Source organism: Centruroides sculpturatus, unplaced genomic scaffold (genome assembly GCF_000671375.1).
Source record: "Centruroides sculpturatus isolate CEXI.00-Female unplaced genomic scaffold, Cexi_2.0 scaffold350, whole genome shotgun sequence".
In the NCBI taxonomy this organism is placed as follows: Eukaryota; Metazoa; Arthropoda; class Arachnida; order Scorpiones; family Buthidae; genus Centruroides; species Centruroides sculpturatus.
Genome location: NW_019384643.1, coordinates 531,324 through 548,975, shown reverse-complemented (window position 1 = coordinate 548,975; position 17,652 = coordinate 531,324). Strand labels below are relative to the sequence as shown.

General features: G+C 29.4%; 1 protein-coding gene across 3 annotated transcripts in view; it reads right to left on the bottom strand.

Annotated features, from left to right (window-relative positions):
- The window catches only part of LOC111626066 (zinc finger protein 43-like), a 44,928-nt gene extending 29,918 nt beyond the window's left edge, over positions 1 to 15,010 (bottom strand). The window contains exon 1 of one of the 3 annotated variants that reach the window (XM_023369351.1): positions 14,920 to 15,010. Coding sequence is in view for 1 of the 3 variants with exons in the window: in XM_023369349.1 (XP_023225117.1) it covers positions 12,971 to 12,975 (5 nt within the window). In the remaining 2 variants the exon portion in view is untranslated. Of the gene's footprint in view, positions 1 to 12,970; positions 13,065 to 13,320; positions 13,455 to 14,919 lie in introns of those variants that run through there. The other 2 variants (XM_023369350.1, XM_023369349.1) reach the window with 2 other exon arrangements.
- Positions 15,011 to 17,652: the final 2,642 nt, after the last annotated feature.

The window sequence follows — 17,652 nt, the reverse complement described above, 5'->3', positions numbered from 1 at the left end:
TATTAGGTTGTTCGGAAAGTAAGTTTGTTTTTTTACCACTAGACAGATTAGTCGTATTTTTCCGCCATTTTCATTCTAAACCATATTATCATTATATATTTTGACAGCTAGCATTTTAAGGCTTATTTGTAAAAAACTGTTTGATTTCATGCAATTGTTTATTTTTTGTGTCCCATCAAATACGGAAGATCAAAAGCAGCATTTTTGGCATATTTTGCTCTTTTATAAATCCTGGTGGAAAAGGTAAGAATCCTGTTCAAGCGAGAAAAAAATTATGTGACATGTATGGAGAAGATGTATTGACAAAACAACAGTACCAAAACTGGTTTACAAAATTTAATTCTGGCAATTTCAATATTGAAGATGCACTACATTCTGGATGGCCAGTTGAAGCCAATGAAAACAAAATAAAGGTACTGATTGAAGCAAACTGCCAAATAAGAACGCGTGAAATCACTAAGAGATTAAATTTGTCAAACTGAACCATTTATGATTACTTGAAACAAATTGGTTTCATTTCAAACCTTGATATATGGGTTACACACATTCTTAAATAGAGACACTCTATTTGGTGGGATTTTAAGAAAATTTTTTTTTGGAGCTTTTACCAGACAATTTAACAATTGATTCGAAAGTGTACTGCTATCGAGTAAACAAATTAAATAACATCATCAAACAGAAAAGGCGGCCAGAATTGACCAACAACACAGGTGTAGTGTTTTACCACGATAATGTCAAATTTCACACAAGTTTGGTAACGCATCAGAAACTGTTATAACTTAGATGGGACCTACTATCACACCAACCATATTCGCCAGATTGAGCACACTCAGAATATTACTTGTTCCGGTCTATACAAATTTTTTTTAACTGTAAGACATTTACTTGAAATGACAATGTCAAAAATCACTTGAATCAGTTTTTTTGTAAGCAATGATCAAAACTTTTATGAATGTGAAATCATGCTACTACCAGAAACGATGACGACAGGTATTTGAAAAAAATGGTCGATATATAATTCAATAAAATATTTATTTATTATAAAGTATTGTGTTTTTTTCCATGAAAAAAAACGAACTTACTTTCCAAACAACCCAATAGTATCTTTCCCACATGTGCATTGAAATCTAATTTAAATATCATCATCATCAATGATTAGTGTTGTGATGTCTAATGATATGAGATGATCTCAGCACCACTCACTTCTCCTGTCATTGATTGGTCGGACCATCAACTTTAACACAAGAAGTATAAAAAGAGTTGACCATCCATGTCTCTTTAATCTGTGGCCAACTCTTGCCAAGTAGGTTGTTAATGGCAACAGAGTTATCATACAGCAACTGATGTAATTATGAGTTCAAAATTCTGTTCATAAACCAAATTGTTCAAAAAGTGTGCATTCAAAAACTGAGGTTTTTAATAAAATTTTTTCTATTTTATTGGACATTTTTAAATGCTAATTAACAAACTAGAAAATTCTAAATGCTACAGACTAATATAATATTTGATTTGATAATTCTATAGCTGTACAAGTAAAAAATATTTAAACACAAATAAATGATGGTTTGTTGTATCTCCTACTTTAAAAAGTCAAAGCAAGCATCTAAAAATTTACTTAAATGATATATCATTTGTTTTTATTATTCAATTTTCCTTCCATTTACACTTCCTGTGTTCATCAATCCATAGCAATTTTTATTCTCCAGTTTCCTCTATCAAAAGTAGATATTCTACATTTCATTGCTTTCAAATTTATCATCTTTGTTTACATAACGTATCAACAGTCAATATCAACATAAGCAAATTAAATTTCTGAATTTAAAATAAATTTTTAGTCCAACAAATTTTTTTAAAAACAAAGATTTTCATCTTATTTTTTTAAGTATTGTCAGTTCATTTTTTCCAAACTAAACAGAACAACCAACATCAACAGGAATATTTCATTTAACGTGACCTTCATTTAGTATGGGACTCTATATTGATATGTTTAATGTGCCAGTTGATTTAATTAATGCAAATCAGTAGTGTAACTAAGATTTTGCTGTAGGGATGTTCTGGGGGGTTAATCTGAAAAGTACAATCAGAATGAAAAAACTTAAGCATCCCTTTAACCCTTGCTGCTGACAAACAAGTGTCCCTTAAATACTTTCCAAGAGACTGAAAACAAACTTGACATCTGAACTATAATCTTGCTCCTAAAATAATCCACAGTCACATAGTATAAGTAAGCAATTGATAACCACACATTCATTTTATTATTATAATAAGAAATGAAATAATTGGTGGACATTGAATTATACATTAATAAAATGTAATTTTAGATCTAAGATGAAATTTTTTTGGTTTAAATTTTATTCCTAAAGCCTCTGGTGAGATCCAACACCCACATCATCCCCATAAATATGCCATAGATGCAAGATGATGATATGATATGGTCACTCCAGTCTGAAGAGAATTCATAATTATATTTTTAAAAATACATGTATGTCATATTTTGTTAAAATTTAAGTAAATAATATTAGATTAGACAACACTTTAAATACTTTTCCAGCAATACTCTATTAAAACAAATGTTTTCAACCCCTTTAAGCCTGCATCAGGTTTTAAAAACAGCTTTAAAAACCTATGAACTAAGAACACTAGATGCACAAGAAATATTCCTTATTTTGAGAGCAGGTCATTGTATTAATAAAAAGAAATGTTATCAAAAGCCTGGCAATCATTGTGGATAACCTGACAAATAATATGTTGTCTGATCACTAAGTAATTTAACAACTGCTTCTTTACAACTGGTTAATATTAAACAAAAATAAACACTGCAAAAACCTAACAAACCAGCGAGAAAATTATACACAAAGTGTGAATGTTTTCTCTCATGTTAAATGAGCATCGTCAGGCAACAAACTGCTCAGAAGACACAGGGAATTGCCGAACAGGTGTGTAGTGGTATATGATGTAAGAAGAGGAGGAGTATTTATATTTCATAGAAAGACATCCAGGCAGTGGGAAAGGCAAGTATTTACTCTAAGTAATAGATAGACATCAAATATATCTTGAAGTACACCTCATTGTCTTAAATTGAAAACCTCTTCCTTTTCCTTTTTTTTTTTTTTTGTTTTATTCTTATTATATTTGTAATTTTATTGTAGTTTATCTTGTTATATACTGAGTTTATCTGCATCAAATTTTGTAACACTTTATGCATATGTACAGGTATATTTATATATATGTTTTATGTTTAATATCTAGTTAAAATATATAGTTTGCATTTGAAATCATATTTCAAATTTTTTTAAATGCAATAAGAACATTAATTAGAACTGCAGTTTGAATCTTCTAAACTACATAGAAATTATAACACCGGAAATGATAAATTACCTCACTTCACTGCCTGTAACCGGTATTCTTCCTCTCCAATATGAAGGACTTTGCAAACATTTTCGAACCTAATTTGGTTCTTCTTCAGGCGCTACGGAATTCGCTATATGAATTCAAATTTTCAGTCTAGAATTCTAGACTGAAAATTTGAATTCATATAGCGAATTCCGTAGCGCCTGAAGAAGAACCAAATTAGGTTCGAAAATGTTTGCAAAGTCCTTCATATTGGAGAGGAAGAATACCGGTTACAGGCAGTGAAGTGAGGTAATGAATCTTCTAATTTTGTGTGTTAAAACCCAACCCAACACAGGCCTATAAAAGGAGTCAAAAACATTAAATTAGTGAGTTACTGGAAAGTATTTATGGTGTTGTTCTATCTAAATTAGTTTGAGCTTTGATAGAAGTGATTTTCTTTTATAAATAATATTAGCATAGTTGATTCACTTTTTAATTTATATCCTTTTCTAAAAAGGATATATATTTATTTTAATAAATTAAAAAGAAATTAATACTTCTACACAAATACTTAGTGATTAAAAACTAAAGCAAAAAAGAAATACATACATGCAACAATTTAGACAAATAAATTGCGATGGCAAATTTTCTTTAAACATATGTGAAAAATTTCAAAGAAAAACCTCTGCTGAGAGTAATAACGGAAGTTTCATCTTATGTAGTCTGCTTTAATCAGGAGACAAAGATCAATTCATTCAAAACACTTTAATTGCACTTGTTATTAGCATCAATGCATTTTGGGATTGAAAAAATCATCCTCCTCTTCAGGCTACAATCAATGTATACAGACAACATTAACAAAATTGTTAATATCGGTTGTATACATTGATTGTAGCCTGAAGAGGGATAATTTTTTCAATCCCGAATACATTGCTGCCAGGGCCATGTGATAGATTTTCTCAGTATGAAGCAAGTCTTGGAAATGCCATCTCTTAAATACTGCATATGTTGCCCTCTTATGGTGCCGCCTGATGCGGCCACCTCTCTGTATCATAGCACAGCAGGCCCTGATTGCTGCTATAACAAGTATGATTAAAGTGTTTTGAATGAATTGATCTTTGTCTCTGAATTAAAACAGACTACATAAGATAAAACTTGCATTATTAGTCTCAGTTGAGGTTATTCTTTAAAAAATTTCTTTATAAGTTCAAAAAAATACTGTACTACAAATACTAGCAACTTTATTAAAAAAATGGGGGTCACAAAAAATTATGAAATATTTGGAGGGCTGCGAGTATAAAAAGGTTAAGAACCACTATTTTAAACGTAAAAACAGTATTATTGCATGAGAATGAAAAGCAATTTGGTGATGCTAAGAGCAACATTAGATAGATGTTTCTCTTCAAATTAAAATTCAGTTTTCATTTCATCTCTCTTGTAAATTTTTATGGATTTTATTACACATTATTAAGCCACTTTTAATTTAAAAGAAAAAAAAACTGTTTTCAAACAAATCATTATTTTTTCTATTAAGTACATTCCCTGAATATTGGAGATTCAATTAGTACAGTAATTTTCTAGAATTCATTAACCACACTAAGTGAAATATTACTGTATTTTAATACATTTAATCAGATATTTTGTATTCTCTTTTATATTTAGAATATATGAATTTTACTATAAAATATGAAAATTTTAATCTTTAGTTATGTTCCAATTTTTATTCCAATAAACTTTTACTGAATTTAAAATACAGTAACAAATCAATACATTAAAAAATTTCTTCCTGAAAATTCTGGCATCAAAATTCCAGACTTAATTAGTTAATTAAACCTTCAAATACATGAAATAAATACTACTGGATTTTTTTCAGACTAAAAGGCCACAATTTAATTTTCTTTTATGAAGTTTGAACTGGAAACATAATATTGTGTTTTCATAATGTTTTAATAATTTAAATTAGTTTGACTAACAATTTAAAAATGTATAGAATAGATAATCAACCCAGCAAATTTTAATTCATAACAAGCAATTGCAAACCAGATAATTATGTTACCAGTTTACTGTCTTCACCCAAACAAATTGCTCTTACTGAAAATTATGGGTTTTTTTACAAATTTAGAAAATTACATTTAATACCAATTATAGAAATGGAGCCACTTGATGTAGGCCTATAAAGATATTTCAAAAAAGGAAGAAAACTATGGAATCAAATTATAAATGTAGGATAGTCAAAGATTTATACAAGTGTTTCAACTGTGAAAGTTCCTGAAAGAAATGGGCATCCAGCACCCGTGGACTCAGTCAACAAGATCATCATACATAAATCAAAAAGTACATCTAAGAAAACACTAGTTAGTTAAAAAACTGGAAAAGGTGTGATCAGAATAATATATGAGGACATATTGTTTAAAATTCAAAGAAAGGAGTCAGAGATGCTTTTTACTTCCATTCCTTTCATCTATCAGGTGAATGACTAAAAAAGTTTGAGTGGTTTTATCATTGTTATTATTCTAATGAAATATACATGGGCAGAGTTGCAGATTTGTGCATGAACTTGCAAAAAGGTTTAAATAGTTTCAAATATAAAATAATATAAATAACACCTTTTTAACGGTCCAGCAAAACCATTTAATTCTCTAAAAACGTTTTCAACCGATTTTAGTGGCCTTCATCAGTTATTTTAATATTAAAAAGAACAAAGTATTCAAACCTATGCAATACAAAAATAAATTAAATTAAACTGCACTTGTGCAGAACAACAGAAAAATCGCTTGCGGGTTATTCATATTACAAAAACATAAAATAAAAATACAAACAAATAAACGTAAAATAAATAATAGTGCCGTCCACATGGATACATATATTAACTTGTGTTATTATAAAACGACTTCCAAGCAGTGGCTAATCCCTCCGCATCTCTGTGATTAATACATTCCGTGGTTATATGTGCTTTATGTATCTCTATTTTTTCAAGATGCCTCACAGCCTGTAAAGATCTCGTAGCTCTAATGATTGCCGCTCAATCCCAGTATACAGTTATATCTTGTAGCTTGGCAAATGCTGCAAGAACAGTACTATCGATGTTCCTACTTACAGAATATTTGTGTTCATTTATTCTTTGTTTTAAGCTCCGTATAGTTGCCCCAATATACATGAGGTCGGAGTTAAACCAACAATCTTTTATAGGTATAGAATATACCTCCATCATGCTATTTCGTTTTCGTTTATCCTTCTTCTTATCATTCCTTAACAATCTGTACACAGTTGGATTGCGCTGATATATTATTCGTAGATTATTTTTGTTGGCAATTTTCTTAATTATCTTATTTAGAAACGGAAATGAATTAAGTACCACACTTTTTCTTTGATGTNATTTCGTTTTCGTTTATCCTTCTTCTTATCATTCCTTAACAATCTGTACACAGTTGGATTGCGCTGATATATTATTCGTAGATTATTTTTGTTGGCAATTTTCTTAATTATCTTATTTAGAAACGGAAATGAATTAAGTACCACACTTTTTCTTTGATGTACCGTATGTACTGTACAGTATATATGGTACATATGAAGAATTAGATTACATACGAATAACAGCGGTACAGCAAGGATACCACAGAAGGGAAGTCTAAGCACTTATTACGAGACTACAGAAACAAACCCAGAACCTCCTGAAGCCGATCAAAGAAAAAGTGTGGTACTTAATTCCTTTCCGTTTCTAAATAAGATAATTAAGAAAATTGCCAACAAAAATAATCTACGAATAATATATCGGCGCAATCCAACTGTGTGCAGATTGTTAAGGAATGATAAGAAGAAGGATAAACGAAAACGAAATAGCATGATGGAGGTATATTCTATACCTATAAAAGATTGTTGGTTTAACTCCGACCTCATGTATATTGGGGCAACTATGCGGAGCTTAAAACAAAGGATAAATGAACACAAATATTCTGTAAGTAGGAACATCGATAGTACTGTTCTTGCAGCATTTGCCAAGCTACAAGATATAACTGTATACTGGGATCGAGCGGCAATCATTAGAGCTACGAGATCTTTACAGGCTGTGAGGCATCTTGAAAAAATAGGGATACATAAAGTACATATAACCACGGAATGTATTAATCACAGGGATGCGGAGGGATTAGCCACTGCTTGGAAGTCCTTTCATAATAACAGAAGTTAATACAGGTATACCTCGCCTTACGTCGGTAATTGGTTCCAGGAAAACGACTTAAGTCGAAAAACAACGTAAGTCGAATTTACTTGTCTCAGAATCTACTTGTCACTAGGCTAAACCATAAATTACTATTCCCGGTTCTGTATTTTATTTATTAATGCATTTTTAATAATATATGGTTAATAAGAATCTATTTTAAGCTTACAAACAAATAAATTTTAGTTTTTAATAGAGTACAGAAAAAAGTAATCTAAATTTACGAATGCATGTACTGTACTGTAAATACAGTACATACTTGTAAATGTATATATTTTAATATGATTTTATGTGCTTTAAACGCTTTTCTAGTGATATTACGACTTCAATATTTGTGGCGGACGGACGTAAAGTGGAATAAAATGACTTAAACTTGATTTTTATTTTTTCGTATACTTTTTTGACAAACGACGTATAATCGGGAATGACGTAACTCGAAACGACGTAAGTCGAGGTATACCTGTATATGTATCCATGTGGACGGCACTATTATTTATTTTACGTTTATTTGTTTGTATTTTTATTTTATGTTTTTGTAATATGAATAACCCGCAAGCGATTTTTCCGTTGTTCTGCACAAGTGCAGTTTAATTTAATTTATTTTTGTATTGCATAGGTTTGAATACTTTATTCTTTTTAATATTAAAATAACTGATGAAGGCCACTAAAATCGATTGAAAACGTTTTTAGAGAATTAAATGGTTTTGCTGGACCGTTAAAAAGGTGTTATTTATATTATTTTATATTTCGTTTTAGTTCCAGTAAGACTTTATTGGTTAAATAGTTTCATCACTCACATTGAGTGAGTGATGAAACTATTTGTTTGCACTTGCATCACCTAGGAAAAACCTGGAAGCTGAGCAAATGGATTCGACATGAACTGAGTGCTGATAACAAGCTCCAGAGGCTTATGATCTGCTCGTCACTGCTTTCACAACACAGTAATGAGATATTTTTGGACCACTAGTTAACATGTGACAAAAAATAAGTTACATATGACAATACCAAACATTCCTATCATTGGTAATTGTCTGATGCTTCTCTACCACATACACCAAAGCATAACATCCATCAAAAGACAACTTTGTTGTGTCTGGTGGACTACAACTGGAATGTTCATTACGATCTTCTCCCCTTGGCCAAATAATCACTACAGATGTATACTTGGTACAACTGCAATGAGTTCAGAATGAGTGCTACAAAAACAGCTTACACTTTTGATCACAAAAATGTGTTCCTTCAGGACAATACACACCCTCACAAAGTGCAAGTGATCTGGGACAAGCTCAATAGCCTTGATTGGGAAATTCTATCCCACTCTCCATATTACCTTTTTTGGCACTAGACAATTATGTGCAACTGAAAGTTAGAAACTGAGCAGAGCTAGAAAAAGAGATGAAGGATTTCTTTGCTTCTAAAGATCATGACTTTTTTTGGAGTGGTATTTACAAACTTGTATATCATTGGGAAGAGATGTAGATTGTGATGATGCTTACTTTACTGAATAAAATATTTTCATTCACTTTTTAGGTACATTTTCATTTTAATCTCAAAAACCATCTGATAAGCATTTTAAAAAATCTTCCTTGATGTTTAATATTCTCAAGGAAGATTTTTTATGGGTCAGAAGTTGGAATAAAAACAGATGAGTAGAAACATCAAAAACTTAGATAGGTGGATGATATAACACCACTCATAAAAAAAATTAGAACATTTAATGATGAATTTTAAAAATAAAAAAAAGTGAAAAGCTGGACTGCAGCTCAACATCAAGAAAACAAAATACAATAATGAAGAAACTGAATCAGTGTAACATTTCATTTATTTTAGAGACAAAAATCAAATAAAAGTTCTTAGACTACAATAACCACTTGAAGCAAAAACCTACGTGGCTAAAGTTTATCTGTTTTTTTGACATGTCACACAGTACCTATGAACTTCCAGAATAACTGGAGGAAATAGCTCACAAAAACTTACATCTTTATAAATTCAGCAACCTTTTGTACTTGCATTTTTTTAAATTTGTATTTATGTTCTTTTATTTTTCTGTTCCTCTATATTCTGTAACTGAGAAAGATCAGTGAAACTGCTTTTATTTTTATTAAATTCATTGCTGGATTTATACAGGTGTTTTTTGTGAACATGTCACACTGTCAAATTCATTAGAAAAAGCTATAATGGTCAATGGAAAGAGGAAAAGAGTGGCAAAAAATTGCATTGGTATAATAAACCATCAAATCCAATATTGACATAAACACAAAGAACTAAAAACACTAAAAACTCAAAAAGGATTCCAAACGTTGACTAAGTCTGAATGGATGAAGAATAAAGAAAAGAAAAAAGAGCAAAGCAGAACATAGAAGTTAGGTTTAACTGATAAACACACAGTGTGTACCAAAGCACTTTTAGATATTTAAATTATTATTTGTTAATTATATGTTAATTAATTACATATATATTTATATTTTTAATGAAATTTTTAATGTTTAAACCAAATATCAGTTCAATTGCTTACATTTTTTTAATCATAACAAAAAATGAAATAATTAAAATATTTTTAACCTTTAATTGTTTATGATCTAATATGAACTAAAAACAATGTAGCAAATTAAAATTATTTTATTGATTTTTAAATGCTTAATATTTATGCAAGTTTATTAATTTTATTTTGTTTTTGTTGTTTTTTTAATGTACAGTAGGCCCTTTATTTGATGAACTAATGGAAAGAGCTGTCTACGATTGCCAAATTCCCATTAAATCAAATGTATTTTAAAAAGAAATATATACAGGGTGTCCCAGAAGTCTTTCCCTGATTACAAACATGCAGAAAACAGAAAATATGACACATAGACACATGTCTTTTATCTTGAATTGCAGGTAACATATTCAAGTTTTTGTGTACATACATACTCACTGTTACTTTGTTTGTTACAGAACAATACCTATCACAGCCAATATCTATCTTGATATGTTGCAATTATTTGTTGTGCCACAGATTCAGGACATTCCGGACTTAATTTTCTAACAAGATGGTGCACCACCTCATTGGGTTAGATGTTTGTGCCTATTTGGATACAGCATTTCTGGAAAGATGGATCATGTGTGGTGGTCCCATCAACTGGCCTCCACGACCACTGGACATAACACCACTGTATGTCTTCCTTTGAGGTTATGTCAAGGACCAGGTTTACCAAGCACCAGTGAATGGCATTACAGCATTATGGCGCAGAATTACTGACATCATAACATCCATCTCTCATGATATGTTGACCAACACATAGCTGGAATTGGAATATCGCCTGGATATCCTTCGAGCAACAAAAAAAGCACATATCGAAATTTATTAATGAGTATGTATGTACACACAAAAACTTGAATATGTTACCTGCAATTCAAGATAAAAGATATGTGTCATATTTTCTGCCTTCTGCATGTTTGTAATCAGGGAAAGACTTCTGGGACACCCTGTATATTAATTAACAACAAACATATTGTTACTTTGGAATAAAACCAGCATAACTCAAAAAAGTGCGATTTTTCGATTGTCATAATCAAAACAAAAATGTAGTAAATTTTTATGTGGAAGAGGGTCACAAAGTAACTTGTGTATTCGGCCACTAGGGAGCAGTTATGTCAGTGTTGAATTATCAAAACCTGCTCTAGCCGTTGGGGGAACAGTGTCACATTGTCCATAGTTCGGCAAAGTTTGAACAGTTAACTGGCATAACAGAGGCTAAAAAGGCCAGACTGTTAATTTATTTTTCTTCTTATATTTAGATTAAAAGAAAAAACTATGAAAAAGTTACCTCTAAGAATGCACTTTAAACAACATAAAAGATATTGCTGATGTTATTTTATGGAGATAAGTGATATTCAGTTAAACTTTGGTTAAATCTTTGCATTCTTCCAAAGTAGCAATATAGACTATTGTTTGAGATGTTTGAGAATGTTATAATGTACAGTACATTGAGTAATTTATATTCATTGACCAATCCTTAAGCATGCTCTATTTGTGAATAAATAATAATAAATTAAAATTTTTCCCAATTCTAAAGTTTTTGTCTGTTAAATGGGGATCCACTGAATCAAGAGACTACTGTACTTTTTATTCTGCATATAATACTTATTTAAATTTATAATTTTTCAACTTATTAATAAAGATCATCACAGAAAGCCAATTACAATTATTTTTTATAACATCCATTTTACCTAAAGCTTAAAATTAACAGTGCATTAATCCTACATTACTAAGATTAACATAATTATAAACTTTCAAACCATTAAGAAATACTTTTCATTCATTATTAACTGCATTTTGTTTTTATATTGTTTTATATATAATGATTAATTTATAACTGCAGTATAATGTTATAAGTAAAAGTATATATAACAATAATTATCTTTTATCTAAAAATGCTTTTTAGATAAAAACTAATTATTGGTAATAAAACTTTCAATTAAAGTGAGTTATTTATTAATCTGCGTTTTATTTTTATAGAATAAACAATATATGATTCGTTTACTTATAAAAAAATAGTATGATCTGCATTGAGAAATTTACAGCAGCATCTGTAAATCATATTAACATTTATTATTGATTAATATGCCCGTATCATGCAGCGGGAAAAAAGATTGTCACAAGCAGATCAAAAGTTTGTTGGAAGAGTAGACAATTACTTTCAAAAGGTATTTAAACAAATATTAAATTATTACTTGCCGAAATAAAAATTATAAACAATTATTAATAGACAAATAAATAAGGAAAGAGATGTCATATGTCTTGAAAGAAATATGACGACAGATAGCAGTACTAAGATTATACGTAAATGTTTGATAAATCACAAATCTTTAAAGCAAACAAAGAATAACTCAAGAAATTAAATACATTGGTCAAATTGATTCTAAACATAGCTTTGTAAAAAAATAAATCAAAATTTAGTAAATAAAAAATAATAAAAAACATTTAAATTATAAACTGGCTATTGAATATAATTAAAATCTGATCACTTATAACAGAGTGACATTAAATATTTTTTTTTAATAAACAAAAAATGCTTTTAATCAGAACCAACTTTAAGATATATATATATATGGGGCTAAAACCTTTACTCAAAAAGACAGAAGTCAAATAATAAAATAACTTAATTAACTATCTTTTAAATATCCTAATCTACATTAAAAAATTCATCGAATTCTGTCAGTGCAATCCAATTATCCACTAGCATCCTGCCTTTATTTAACAACTCATCGATTCCGTAAAATTCCATTTACAAAGCTAAACCTTCCCATTACACCAAGAAGTAAACAAAAATTTTAAAAAATCCGATAAATAACCATAAATAATAAAATAAAACTCGATATTCCCAAAGCCACAATGACCTAATGGCGACTTCCCATACAAGGAAGAAACCATCAACTTACGTCATCGCGGACACTTGTTCTCGGCAAGTATTCAAAGGCGAGAAACATCATCCTAACGAGAGAAAAAAAACCACGCATTATTCCAGTCTTTTTAACTGTACATTCGTTAAACCTACCATTACATTCACGTCGACGTAAAATTAATCAATTACAAAAACACGTGGATTGTGTTAACAAGTCCCGCGAATCGTCTCGTGCATTACAGTATTATTGAAATTGTCGGTCGGTGACCTTGGCGCGCCATTACGAACAACCTACTTTAGCAACAGGTAATACCGAGTGGAATATCTCATCACAGGACTAAATTAAATCCATCCCGTTACCTTATAAACGATTATTACGAATCTCACCTCACAATTTAACAGGATATCGACATATAAATGGCGATTAACCACAACAGATCATTAGAGCAAGCGTACTCCAATCTAGCGACAGCCCAATACAACTTCCTTCGGATCCCTTGCTCTGAGGGGAAGTAGAATTTCAGGTGCATACCTCTGATTGGTTAAAAGCATCGATATCTTATAAAAACTACCAATAAACTCTTCTAACTAAATTACACTTATAATTTGACTATGATTAAAACAATGGTTTTACTAATAATTTCAAATGTACAGAATAATATATTTTAAATCTACAAAATATATATGTGTATTTTATTTTTATTATTATTATTCTAGTGATTTGTAGAGAACTCTTCGATTAATCTATATATAATTAATAGAATTTAATAAATATTTAAGAAAGATTCCGGGTTTATAATTATTATTTATCGATGGTTTTCTTCATTTTTAGAGTTAAATAAGTAAATATCTGTGTTGTATCTAGATCATCCACCCTATTCGGAAGCGTTTTTTCCTTAGATAAGTACATCCTCGCTCCAAATTCCAAAGGGCAACAAGCGTGTTTAAAAAAAAAAAAAAAAAAACTACGTTAATGGGAATTACGAGTCGTTAGAGACTGTTTTACTTGTTTAAATCGTTACAGCTTCGTGGGGCCTGGAAAAATTTGAATTCGGGGTGCCATTTTTCTTCCGGGGAATATTTTCTTATAAAAGATCGCTTTGGGCAACCCGTTGGCGGGTACTCTGGAAAATTTCCCTTTTTTTTTGCCCATAGATGTTATATTTTTTAGCAATTCGCCAATTGCTAAATAATCGTGCATTAAATTATATTAGTGACGCGTTATAGTTTCGTGGGGCCCGGACGAATTTGAATTAGGGGGGCCTCGCGTACACTGTTAACTTCGGAACTTTTCTTCCGGGGAATGTTTTGCAGAAAATATTTTTTTATAAAAGATTGGTTTGGGATCCAGATTGATGGGGGCCACACGTAATTGCCCTTTTTGCCCATAGGATAAAGCGCAACTGAAACGAGTTTANTAAAATATACGTATTATTATACTCTGTAACACTAAACTAGAGCCTTCCGGTGCACCATTTGAGCGAAAAAAAACTGTTAAGGAAAAATTTTCTGTTAGCGAACCCTTTGTTAAATATTTCGAATATCACCACTGGTCACATCGGTTATCAATATCGAACCAAATAAATAACATCCTATTCCGTATAAATTTTTCTTTATAATATCTTAGATATAAATATATATATATATATAAGTGGATGTGCGTTGATATGAACTAAGTTATAATTATAGAAAAGACACTCCTCTATAACGTTGTACTAACGTACGACTCTGAAACAAGTACAGTAGCAGAGTGAGTACTGAAATAGAAGGCATTTGCATGATGAAAAGCGAAAGGATACAAAGAAACAATGTATTTATTTTAAAAAAATTATTATTACTTATTATAAGAATTAGAGAATTAATAAAGAAGTAAAAGAAATAAAAGAAATAAATAAAGAAATAAATAAAAGAAATAAAGAAGAGAGAAGAGAATTATAATGATAAATATTAAGTGATTGAGTTAATTTTATAAAGTACGGTACATACCTTAATTTTTTCGACCGGATGTGTTGACCAGCGGTAAGCAAGTGACTCAAATCTGTTTGTCAGTAAGGTGATGTTCACTCTTATAGGTGTGTCTATTGTCTTAGAGCACCAATAACGGCTAAGAATATCTAACATCTTCTACCAAAAGACAATAGATAATAAAGGAAATAATTCATATATTTTGAGATTTTTTAAAAATAATTTAAATAAATAATGTTACTTTTAGAATATTTTTAGATCATTTTATTCTTAATAAAGTAATTTATCATTTAGACTTTACACCAAGACATTATTATTATTATTATTATTTTATTTATGTCGTCGCTAAATGTAGTAGAGTATGGATAATTGGATGATTTGATAAAGTTAAATATCAATTTTCAAAGGTTTTTATAATATATTTCTAACAAAAGCTTAATTTCCAACACCACTTATTCGATGAGTCTATTTTTGGTAGGGGAAGGAACTACAGTATATCTATTGGTTTATAAGGTCGTTAGAGGGTTAAACTGATATCAATCGCTACTGTTTAACATAAATATCATCCTACAATCTTTATTTATTTCTTTTTAATATAAGAGTAATTAATATTGTCCATCTAGAGACGGTATTTAACTTGTCTGTACGCAATGTAGTTTACGAAGTATTGTTTATGAACACTATTTTGTAAAGTTAAATTGAAAGGTTGATGGCATAAAAGTAGAAATTAAAATAATAATAATATACTTTTCTAATTGGAAAATATTATTTATTTATTTATATTTATTTACTAATTAAGATTAAAATTTGAAAATTTTTCTTATCTTTTTATATTTAAAGGAATTCTCTATTCAGCTGTGAATAATTAAAGCTGTCAACAAGGTAGAGAAGAAAATAAACTGAAATTGCCTAAGGTAATACGCAAGATCATTTCTATATTTCCATGAAAACTAGATTAACTAGTTTTCACAGCAAATTAGGGAATCATTTTTATTGATAAATCATTAATAATTATAATTATACCTTATACTATTTTAAATGAAGTGGTTAAAAATTGACTTACATTATATATAATTTTTTATATTTAAGATATACTTTATAATAGGAACACATGTATAATTTATTAAGTAATTAATATGAGAAACAATTATGAATCATAATTTATAGCTTTTATTTTCTATTAAAACTTGAAATTTCAGAAAGAAAAATAGAAACTAATCAATCAAATTTTATATTATTTTAGTTACAATGTTATTGTTTTTATTAATTATAAAATCAGAAGAAATTCATTTTTAAATTTAATAGGATCAAAGGCAAATTTAGACTTTTTCTTTAGTAGAAAATTTAAGTGATTTTAGATCCTCGTCCTTCTGCTTAATCAGTTAATATCAGAATTGTTGTCATGTTCTAGATTTTGATTAAATTAATGAAAATTAAGGAAATTTAGCCTCTTTCTGTATTAATATAATCGAAAATTAAGCAATGATGGAACATATACAAATGTAACAAATAAGAAAGAATTATATTCTAAGCGCCTGTGCTTTTGTTTTCCCTCAAGCCTTTCCTACTATACAGTAGAACAAGTAATCATTTTAAAAGATTTTTTCCATTAATTGAGTTTTATTTTAAAAAAGCATATTATTTTAAATTAAAATGAATATCAAACATATAAAAATTAAAATTAATTGTATTTTATTAATTTAAATTTAGTTTTAATTGTTATTATTATTATTATTATTCTAAAGCTATTTTAAAATTTATTTGTAAACTAACAAAAATTTATCATCTTTATAACAATTTTTCTTATTTTTATGCGAATATATTCATTAAAAATAAATAAAACTAAATAAATCTGTAATAGAATGTTATAATAAAATGCTTCCAGTATCTATAAAGGGCCTGAGAGTGACTCTATTGATGGGCTCTAATCAGTCGTCAATATTAGTATTCCCCAGTGGCACATTATAGCTTTTTGGGGCCCCATGTTGGTGGGAGCACTAGGCAATTGCGTTTTTTGCCCGTAGGCACTAATGTTCACCCCCCAAAAGCCTTAAAATTATATACCAGTATATAATATCAGGCTGTATGGGAGAGTCAGGCTATTAGGTCCTTTTATCTGTGTTTTTACACACAATTATAAAAATGCAATTTCTTCAGTTTTTTATCATTACTTAGGTTCAAACAAGTACAGTAGCAGAGTGAGTACTGAAATAGAAGGCATTTGCATGATGAAAAGCGAAAGGATACAAAGAAACAATGTATTTATTTTTAAAAAATTAAAAAGTGAGGTTTACTTTTAAATCCATCCCCCCAAGTGCCAAAAAATGACCTAAAATAAGTTAAAAACCACTGTGCGATGGATTTATTATGGTTAAAAGCAACCACAAGTTCTGGATGTTAACTAATAACGAGGTTATGATAAGAAAATAAAACTTTCTTTTTCATTATGACTTATTTATCTTCAATTATCTTATATAAGTAGATAATAAAATTATTCACCACATACAGAAATATAACTTGATTACTTTTCAACAACATTTAATCATTCATGAAAATCTGTTGCAGTGCTCAAGATGTCAACACTTTCAAACAACTAATTTACTAAAACTAATTACTTTGTCAGAAACCTTTATTAATAAATCAAGGATCAAGAATGTTGCAGAGTTATTTATTTTTACAAGAACTATTACTGTGATATTTCGAGTTGCATTTTATGTTCTTTGAGTGAAATTTGCATTTTTTATCAATACAGTA